Here is a 9,371-nt window from a genome sequence, read left to right on the forward strand (position 1 = left end):
TATTATATTGTAATGAAAACCATGAATGGCAGGGGCCAGACACCGCAATATGGTTTAATAAGGGATGGCAGAGCCAACCCAGCCCCTTCTCAGCCTGTGCTCCTCCCAGCCATGTAAACAAACAAACAAAAACCAAACCAGTTGCCATTGAGTCGGATTCTGACTCATGGAGACCCAGGTATTACAGGGTAGAACTGTGCTCTATAGGATTTTCATGACTATGACCTTTCAGAAGCAGAAGCTCCTTTGGCACATTCACACCACCAGCTTTTCAGTTAGCAGTCAAGCACTTAGTTTTTTGCACCACCGGGAATGTGTAGTTGTGAGTTTTTGGCTCGGAAGGGCCTGCTGCAGCTGCCTTTCCCCCACGAAGCCAGAAAATCACCCAAAGAGAGCAGGGGTGTCTTTGTGAAGAGGGGACTGACATTTCCTCTCCAGACTGGCTGTTTGGTAGGCAGTGGATTTGCTGATCTGCCCCTGGCCCTCCTTAGCAAGGGCAAAAAGTGTTGGAGACAGGTGGGGTAGTGGTGGGGCAGCCCAGGGCAGCCTGCAGTCCTGTTCTTGCCAGGGCAAGGATGTCTGCATTGTCTATAGATCAAGTGGACACTGAGAAGGGAGCCAGCTTGAGCCTTTCTTTCTGGCAGTAACTGGTGATGCGGAGTGCAGATAAGGTGGTTGGAAGGGAGCAGCAGCGTGCAGGTCTCCCAGGTCAGTGACTGGGCAGTGCAGAAGTCCCTGCAGGACTTCCCCAAGAACACATCTGTAGAGGCACAGCAACATTACATAGAAAGGAATAAACAATGACTCTTGATCCCCATTCCACCTACTACAACACACTGGAGAAGACAGGAGGGGAGATTGTCTCCCAGAGGCCTACTATTTCCCCTCCCACCATCATACCTTTGAGGTGAGGAAGGGGTTGTTAGGTGCTGTGGAGTCGATTCCGACTCATAGAGACCCCATGTGACAGTAGAACTGCCTCATAGGGTTTTCTTGTCTGTAACCTTTATAAAAGCACATTGCCAGGTCTTTCTCTTGCAGAGTGGCTAGGGAATTTGAACTGCCAAACTTTCAGTTAGTAACTGAGTGCTTAACCATTGGGACCTTGCCCCCTGCACACGTTAGGTCCCTCCAGCCACCAGCCCAGCCAACAAGGGGGGAGGGGAAACTGCATTGGCTATGAGTTTGACGTCTTCAACTGGATTTGAGTGAGGTTTTTAATATCAAAAAGTGACTGAGGAAGTTATGGAAACTGTCCAGGGTATCATTAAGGGATCTCTCTACCCAGCAGGGGAAGGAGATTCAACAAGGCACAGCTGGGGGCAGGATGGGAGAGAAAGAAAACCATTTCCTCTTTGCAACCTATGGAGTGGAAACTGTTCGGTAAACCAGTTGTATCTGATTAAGGGCTTCATAGTCTTATGACTGAAGTCAAATCACTATGCATTTGTGATGTGGTGTACTGTGTTTATAAATTGCTAGCTTAGGAGTGACTAGATTTTTTTTTTCTATGAATTCAAAACTTGAAATATTAAATGCAAAGAAAAGAGACACGCCAGAAGGCATATTTCCAGATACATAGGGAGAAGGAGAAGAGTTAATAGTTGCCTTTTTGTTTTATCTCCCCAAATCTAAGAGTTTTCTTTATCTTATACATTTACACAGAGACACGACAGGTTTTAAATTTCAGTCTGTCAAAGATTCACTAACAGTTGATACAATGGAAAAAAAAAAAGGTGCAGGAAAACGTGTTTATAAGTGATGTGTTATACATGCTCACTTATTTGTCAACCATGCCATTCAGTTAATTGTTTTATTTTCATCAAAATATTTGTCAGGCTACTCTTGCACTTCTATTTCATTTTTTTCTTAAGTGTAGGTGTCATGGTTTTCACATCCTTGGTTGGCGCAAATGGTTAACATGCTCGGCTGCTATCCGAAAGGTTGGAGGTTTGATTCTACCCAGGAGCACCTTAGAAAAAAGGTCTGAGAACCTACTTATGAAAAATCAACCACCGAAAACCCTATTGAGCACAGTTCCACTCTGATACACATAGGGTTGCCCTGAATCTGAATCGACTGTATGGCAACTAGTTAGTAACGTGGCTTCAGTCCATCTCACTCTCTTTCTCTGTCTCTCACCATTACCAGAGGCTTCTTAAGTATTTGCAATGCTTTTTTTTTTATTTAGACAACAGTTATTTCCAGATTACATTACAATTATTCCTTAAGTGACTAGCTGTACTGACAAGGAAAAATTGTTGTGAATGATACGTCCCAGTGCAACGCACGAGTGCCGTGACCATTCATTCTCTCGCTGTAGAGCTGTTGGCAGATTAGAGGCCACAGCTTTATGTCATGTTCAGGGGAAGGCTCCAGATTTCTTATTTTTCTTGTTTCAATTTTGCATCATCTCTTTTCTTGAATCCCAGCATCCTGAAATGTAAGCAGTACAAAATGTTCTCATCCATCAGAATAGCATGTCACAGCATTATCAGAATACAGGCCGTGCTCCTAATTGCCTAATTATACTTGAGTTGAATTGTGTTGCACTTGAAATGAGTAAACTACTGATGGGTTCCTGCCATCGTAACGGCTACTCAGAGTCAAAAACTTACTGTTGACTCATCTTTCCCTCACCACTGCCCCGCTCCCCAATATCTAATTAGTTGCCAGATTCTCCCTTGGTGTGATATCTCAGGACCTCAGCAGAAACTTCAGTGGCTCTCCTGTTCCTTCCTGGTGAATAATGTCCAAAGGCCTGTACTCTACCCTCACTGTCCCCTTCTAGCCTTCTTCCATCTCCTCTTTGCAAACCCTTTGCTCTTGCCAAACTCAACCCCAGCTGTTCTTGGCTCACCTTGCTTTACTGCCTTTGCTTATACTCTTTTCTTTGCCTGAAAATGTGCTCTTTCCTCCCTCCAGTCTTTGAATATTCAAAATAGTCACCCTTCAAAGCTTGACTCATGAAACACCCCCAGATTCCCACAGGCAGTGGGAATAAAGTCCCCTCTATGGGGAATGGGGCTACTTGATGGGACTTTATTAGTGCCATTCTTGTATCATTTTATTCATTCTACCAAATATTGAGTGCCTAGGCATAGTTCTAGGCACTGGGGTTATGACAATGAACAAAAATTATGGAACTTTAGAACTGAAATTCTAGTAAAGAGGAAGAACACCAAATATATGATATGCTAGATGGGGGAAAATACTATTGAGAAAAATAAAGCAGTTTAAAAGAGAGCCCTGGTGGTGTAGTGGTTAAGAGTTTGGCTGCTGACCAAAAGGTCAGCAGTTCAAATCCATCAGCCACTCCTTGGAAACCCAATGGGGGAGTTCTATTCTGTCCTATAGGGTTGCTATGAGTCAGAATTGACTTGATGGCAATGAGTTTTGGTTTTGTTTTGGGGATCTCCTGAGAAGGTCTTGCTGATAAGATGAAACAGCTTGCCACCTCACTTGCTTCAGGTCTTAACTAAACAGTCACGTTCCACTTTATATTTAAAAATGTTCTTTCACATGTACGCTCCCTACGTAATAATAGATAAGTGGCTTATAATTTATTTCGAATCTCTTATAGTATGTGGCACTCTGGTTTGTATATATTGTTGTTGTTCTGTGCTGTCAGGTTGATTTTGACTCACAGAGTCCCGATAGGATAGAGTAGAACTGCCCCATGGGGCTTCATAGGCTGTAATCTTTATAGGAGCTCATTGTCAGGTCTTTTCTCCCCTGGGGCCACTGGTAGGTTTGAACCACCAACCTTGCGGTTAGCAGCTGAGTGCTGAACCATTGCGCCGCCAGGGCTCTGATACTTGATGTAAATACTTACTAATTGATGCAAAGAGTGATATCAGAATTGATTTACAAAACAAGATTCAGGAAAAAGAAAAAGGTTTGGCTAAAGTTTGGAATTTGAGACCTGAGTTACTGAGATGACATCCTTGCTAATTGTGGATGTGGGGTCGTCTATATTAGAGAGGTCAAATGCCAGACAATATATTACAGGGTTAAACTCCCAATCCTGTCATTGCATGTACTTACCATGACATTGATATCTGTTATGCATTGAATTTTCCAGTTCCTTTATGTCCCCCAAAAATCTGTGTTGTAAATTCTGCCTGTGGTTATAATCTCATTTGGGAGTGGGTTGTCTTTGTTATGTTAATGAGGTAGGATTAGTATAGGATGTATCTTGAGTCACTCTCTTTTGAGATGTAAAAGAGATTTTGTATACAATCTTGAGATATACAAAGGAGCACAAGACAGATGGGGTAAGATAGATGCTAAGATGCACAGAGATCTCCAAGGAACTAGGAACCAGGAAGCAGAAGCCGAAGAGACAAGGACCTTCCTCCAGAGCTGACAGAGAAAGAAAGCTGTCCCCTAGAGCCGGTACCCTGAATTTGGACTTCTAGCCTCCTAAACTGTGAGAAAATAAATTTCTGTTTGTTAAAGCCACCCACATGTGGTATTTCTGTTTTAGCAGCTCTAGATAACTAAGACAATGCCTTGTGTGGATTAGGAGAAACCATCTTATGACTATATACATATAACCATGCTTATACCTGGCCCTCTACAGTTCTCAACATCTAGGTTATTTATTCCCCTGCATCCTTGCCATTCTCTTTCTTAGACACTTATTTGAAAACATGTAACAATTTGTAAGTTTCTGGCCCAGCTCTCTATAACTTGCCATGTATTTAAACTGGTTTTTAGGTATTTACCTTGGGTGCTTTTGGTCAGGATTCTGAATTTCTTGGAGCTGGCAGGTCATGGAGTAAAGTAACTCATTGGCAGATGGTAAATCTATGGATTGTTGGATTAAATCACTCAGTGTCTTAGTGACTCTTTTGGCTGCTGTCATTCTCCCAAACCTTTGGGGCAGATTAGGAACTCGTCTCAAGATACTTCCCCCCATATTTCTTCCAAATCTCAAAGGCAAGTTGGACGTTGGCCCAGGACTTCGTTCTTCCATGGTTCTCCCAAATCTCAATGGCAAGTTGTTGACTGAGGGTGGCATTTTGTTGACTGTGTGTGTGCTCATCTTAATGACAGTTTTTGGTCCCCAGTCTTTTAATTCTTCAAAATTGAGGCTTCTTTCCTTTTCCCCTTTGGAGTCTCCTCTAGGCTATAATTAGAAATGACCATTGTAATAATTTCTTAGTGTTACAAGCAACAGACTTCAACTCCACATTAACTTAAATTCAGACTTTAATCTGCAGAATAGTTAAGGCTATAAACAGTTTGTGTTCTCGTGTGCAGAATTTTTTAATAAATAATTTGTATTAAGCTTCTTAACGCAATCTAGTTTCTCATTCCCTAGACTATTGTAAGACAACTATAAAATATTAATAAAATATATATAGTGACTATAGCAATGCGTTCAAGCAGTGGGAACATAATGAAGTATTGAAATGAGGCAAACGTTTTGCTGCAGTTATTCTCTTTCAGTTTTTTGATTTATCTTGTTTATGAAATATTTTGTATATTTTTGTATTTTGATTTAGAGAAACCTCCCTGCTCTCTCTCCATGTCTCTTATTTTTCCCGTCGTTAATGATCAAAGTGGTGGACGCATGGAAACAGAGATGCTAGCTAGCTAGGTTTTGGGGCATAGTTGTAGGAAGTCAAGTTGAATTTTTTTTTTTTTAACCCCTTCATACTCTGAACTCTACTGCAAAAGCATTTTTCAAGAAACTAGTTGTATATTTATTAGACTATACATTATATATTTAGTAAAGAACCCATTGGTTTGTGGGTTACCACACAACTGATACACCAGCTCTATAGGAATCATTTAAAATACAATGAATCTTTAATTAGATTTACTTTTACCATGAAGGAGCTCTGATGGAGCAGTGGTTAAGCGGTGGGCTGCTAACTGGAAAAGTTGGTGGTTTGAACCCACCAGCTGCACCGTGGGAGAAAGATGTAGCAGTCTGCTTCTGTAAAGATTACATCCTTGGAAATCCTATGGGGCAGTTCTACTCTGTCCTATAGGGTCGCTATGACTCGATGGCAATGGGTTTAGTTGTTATATTGGTTTTTACCATGACAGATGGTCCATATGGAGATTTTTAAATGATGCTTTCTGATTGTAAAATATAATACATGCTCCTTTCAGAAAATTTAGACAATATGGAAAAGCATAAAGAAGAAAATAAAAATAACTTGAATTCCACCATCTAGAGATAAACATTTTACTTAGATACAGATTTACCAAAAACTTGTTGTTATTGTTAGTCCTCTACTTAAATTGTCATTAGAGAGGCCAGGCTGTTGCTGTCATGCTAAATGATGCAAGTTACAGCCATGTACTGTCATAGCAAGGCTGAATTTTAACCAAAATGCAATATACAAACCAACTTATTCCTTACATTTTACAAAATCATAAGATTCAGTACAAATATTATATCATTAATACTAGTCACATTAGGCTTTAAAAAAACTTACCTCACAAAATTTGTCATAGTTTTCTTTGCTGTGAAGATTGGACATCCTTAAATTATCTGCACAAAAGATGTTTGATGTTAACAAGCTTGAAGTGGCTAAAGTCAATAAAATGAATTGTCTGGATAAAATAATTTCCATCTTGCTAAAAATCCAAAATTAAGTCTATATGCTCAGTTCAGTGTCTACAGGAGGGGAAATTGTGATCTTTTATACTGTGTAAAAAGAAAGGAAAGTTTCCTTTAGCAGTGAAATCAAGCTCACATGTTTTTGGTATGAGTATTAATTAGAGTGGGTAATGAAAATATGCATGGAAGAAATGTGAGTAATTTATTCCGGGAAGACACCAATGCTCCTGCTTGCAAATTCATTAACTTTGAAAATAATTTTCCTCGTTATGGAAGAGATTCTAATTAGGCGAGTTTGGGGTGATAGTAATTAAGATTCCAAACCAACAGAATGCTTTATTTCTCTGAGCTTAACCAAATACTATTTTGTGTTTGGCGTTTGTGTCAATTCATGAGGGAAGGAAAAAAAATATTCAGTGCGTTCTAGTTTTTTTTTTTTTTTTTATAATTCACACGAAAGAGTTAGACAGCATTTTCAAAATGTCAAGCAAGTTTAAGAATGTGAAAAGAATCCTAAGTCACCATAATAGCAAAATAAAATGCCATTAATTAACTTTCTGTAATATGCTGTTTGGTTATTAAAAAGATTTAGGAGTAAATGTCAGCCGTAACGGGAGGATGTGCATAAGCCCATTCGATAGGCATTTTGACAAACTGGCTGTCTCCGGAGAAGCTGGAGGCGGTTCAAGGCCTTTCGAATGTGCCCTGTGGGCCTTATGTGGTGAATCTGTATAAATCACCAGGATTTTATTTCTAGATGCTGCATCCTGCCTTCTTCCTGAAAGCCCTTAAGGACCCTAGCAGGGGTTTGGTAAGTCACACACATGCCGATTTTGTTGCTCCCTTGGCCCATATTATTTAGGTGATCTATCATTGCCACAGGCATACTGGCTTTGTGACATAAGAAGAGAATTTGCAGAAATAAATGCTTATTTACTGAAATGCCAAGCGGAGTGTCTTTCAGAGCAGGTGACTGATGTTGTTAAAGACCTGCCTTATTACTAGACTGCTAGGTTCTAGGGAAACCATGTTTCGCTCCCACGGGCACGGGCCCATTCAACCTTCTCAGGGGAAAAAGGCCTCACATTGATTTCCAACACCTCAGCTGCTTCCAGAGAAGAATTAACAAATAAGCAAGTCCTAAAATTACGCCTTTTGTCCTAAGCATTGTTCCACCTCTGGCTTCTCTCACCAGCTTACTATAATTTGAGGTATGAGATGGGCTGTGAAGACCTTTCTGTGTACTAAAGATCTTCAGAACAAATCAGAAAGTTTAAAAACAACAGTGGGTAGACTCTGGTGGTGCCTTGACAGCACATTTGCCGCTACCTTTTCCAGCTTCTTTTACGGCAGCTTACATCATTGGTCTCATTTGTTTTAGTCTATGGTAGCTAAAAATTCCCAGGTGGCAATTAATTCAATCTTTGGTCTAGTGTTAATTTTGTAAGGCTGTTACTAGATTATTTGGGTTTAATTTCCCTGAGGATTTAATATATTTCTCTCCCAAATTGTTCCTTTGCAAACTGCTGATGGAACTTCCCTTTTTTTTGTGGTCAGTAGATCCAAACTTTTGAGAAATGTGGGAACCAAGGGGCAAGCTATCTTTACTGAGTTCACATCCTAGAAACAGGCAATGGGACCAGCATGGGTCTCCTTCAAAATTTGTTTGTATCTAGTTGTTATTCTCCAATGACTTTGACGCTTCTGTAATTCACCAATTTTTGATGCCACTATTTGGGATTTTGGAAACCCTGGTGGCGTAGTGGTTAATTGCTACGGCTGCTAACCTAAACGTCGGCAGTTCAAATCTGCCAGGCGCTCCTTGGAAACTCTATGGGGCAGTTCTACTCTGTCCTATAGGGTCGCTATGAGTCGGAATTGACTCCACGGCAAAGGGTTTGGTTTTTTTTTGGTTTATTTGGGATTTTGGCACATCAGTTAGAGTTTTTCTGATTCTAGTCAGCATCCAGAGGAGCTGGTATGACTAATGACTACCTTCCTCCACCGGTTAGGCTTCCAAGTGTGGCATGTGATTAGAGTCACCTTATTAATATGTATAGCGCTTGGCTCTGTTCAACCATACCTTCCTTACCTTGAAAACGTTAACAGATATAGAACAACATTACCCAACATACACACAAATGAAACCACCATGAATCTTTTGATGAGATGTGCTGCTACTTACACACATAGATATTAATTTGTTTAGCACCTTTTGATGAGACATGTGAGCTTTTGAAAGATTAAACATAAAACCAGTATCTCACTGACTTGTGACAGTTAAATACATGTTTCATTTACTAAGATTTTAGAGGTCACAGGACTTCAACATCTAAGTCTCTCCCTCTAGCTCAGATATTGAGTATTGAGCTTCCAACCTTAGTGCTCAGCTTCCTAGCAGGCAGTTCTTTTTGGATGTCTCACAAGCATCTCAATCCCAGAATGCCCCAAATGGAATTCACCTTTGCAATACCTGTGTTTCCTCCTATGTTTCCCATTTCAATGACTGTAACTGTATCACTCAAGGTCCAGTCAGGAGATAGAAAGCACATAGTATTTATTTATTTATTTTTAATAGACTACTTTTTAGAGCAGTTTTAGGTTTACAGAAAAATTATGCAGAAAGTACAGAGAGTTCTCATATACCCCTCACTTCCCTCCACAGAGTTTCTCCTATTAATAATATCGTGCAATCATGTGGTACATTTGTTACAATCGATGAACCAATATTGATATATTCTTCTTAACTAAAGCCAGAAGTTTACATTAGGGTTCACTCCGTGTCCTA

At 40.2% G+C, this 9,371-nt stretch overlaps 1 protein-coding gene across 1 annotated transcript; it reads right to left on the bottom strand.

Annotated features, from left to right (window-relative positions):
* Positions 1-1,472: 1,472 nt before the first annotated feature.
* Positions 1,473-6,596, bottom strand: NPVF (neuropeptide VF precursor). The gene is made up of 3 exons (XM_003407068.3): positions 6,459-6,596; positions 4,731-5,134; positions 1,473-2,436 (listed from the first exon to the last, which is right to left on the bottom strand). Exons 1-3 carry the CDS (start codon positions 6,594-6,596, stop codon positions 2,385-2,387), a joined length of 594 nt encoding a protein of 197 aa, XP_003407116.1. The 3' UTR covers positions 1,473-2,384.
* Positions 6,597-9,371: the final 2,775 nt, after the last annotated feature.

This window comes from Loxodonta africana, chromosome 8, assembly GCF_030014295.1.
Source record: "Loxodonta africana isolate mLoxAfr1 chromosome 8, mLoxAfr1.hap2, whole genome shotgun sequence".
NCBI classification, from domain to species: Eukaryota; Metazoa; Chordata; class Mammalia; order Proboscidea; family Elephantidae; genus Loxodonta; species Loxodonta africana.

Coding starts and splice junctions, on each gene's coding strand:
- NPVF (XM_003407068.3), bottom strand. CDS start 6,596: ATGGAAATTATTTTATCCAGACAATTCATTTTATTGACTTTAGCCACT. Junction 5,135..6,458: donor ACTATGACAAATTTTGTGAG/GTAAGTTTTTTT, acceptor TTCTAATTATAG/CCTAGAGGAGACTCCAAAGG. Junction 2,437..4,730: donor CCTGACCAAAAGCACCCAAG/GTAAATACCTAA, acceptor CTTACATTTCAG/GATGCTGGGATTCAAGAAAA.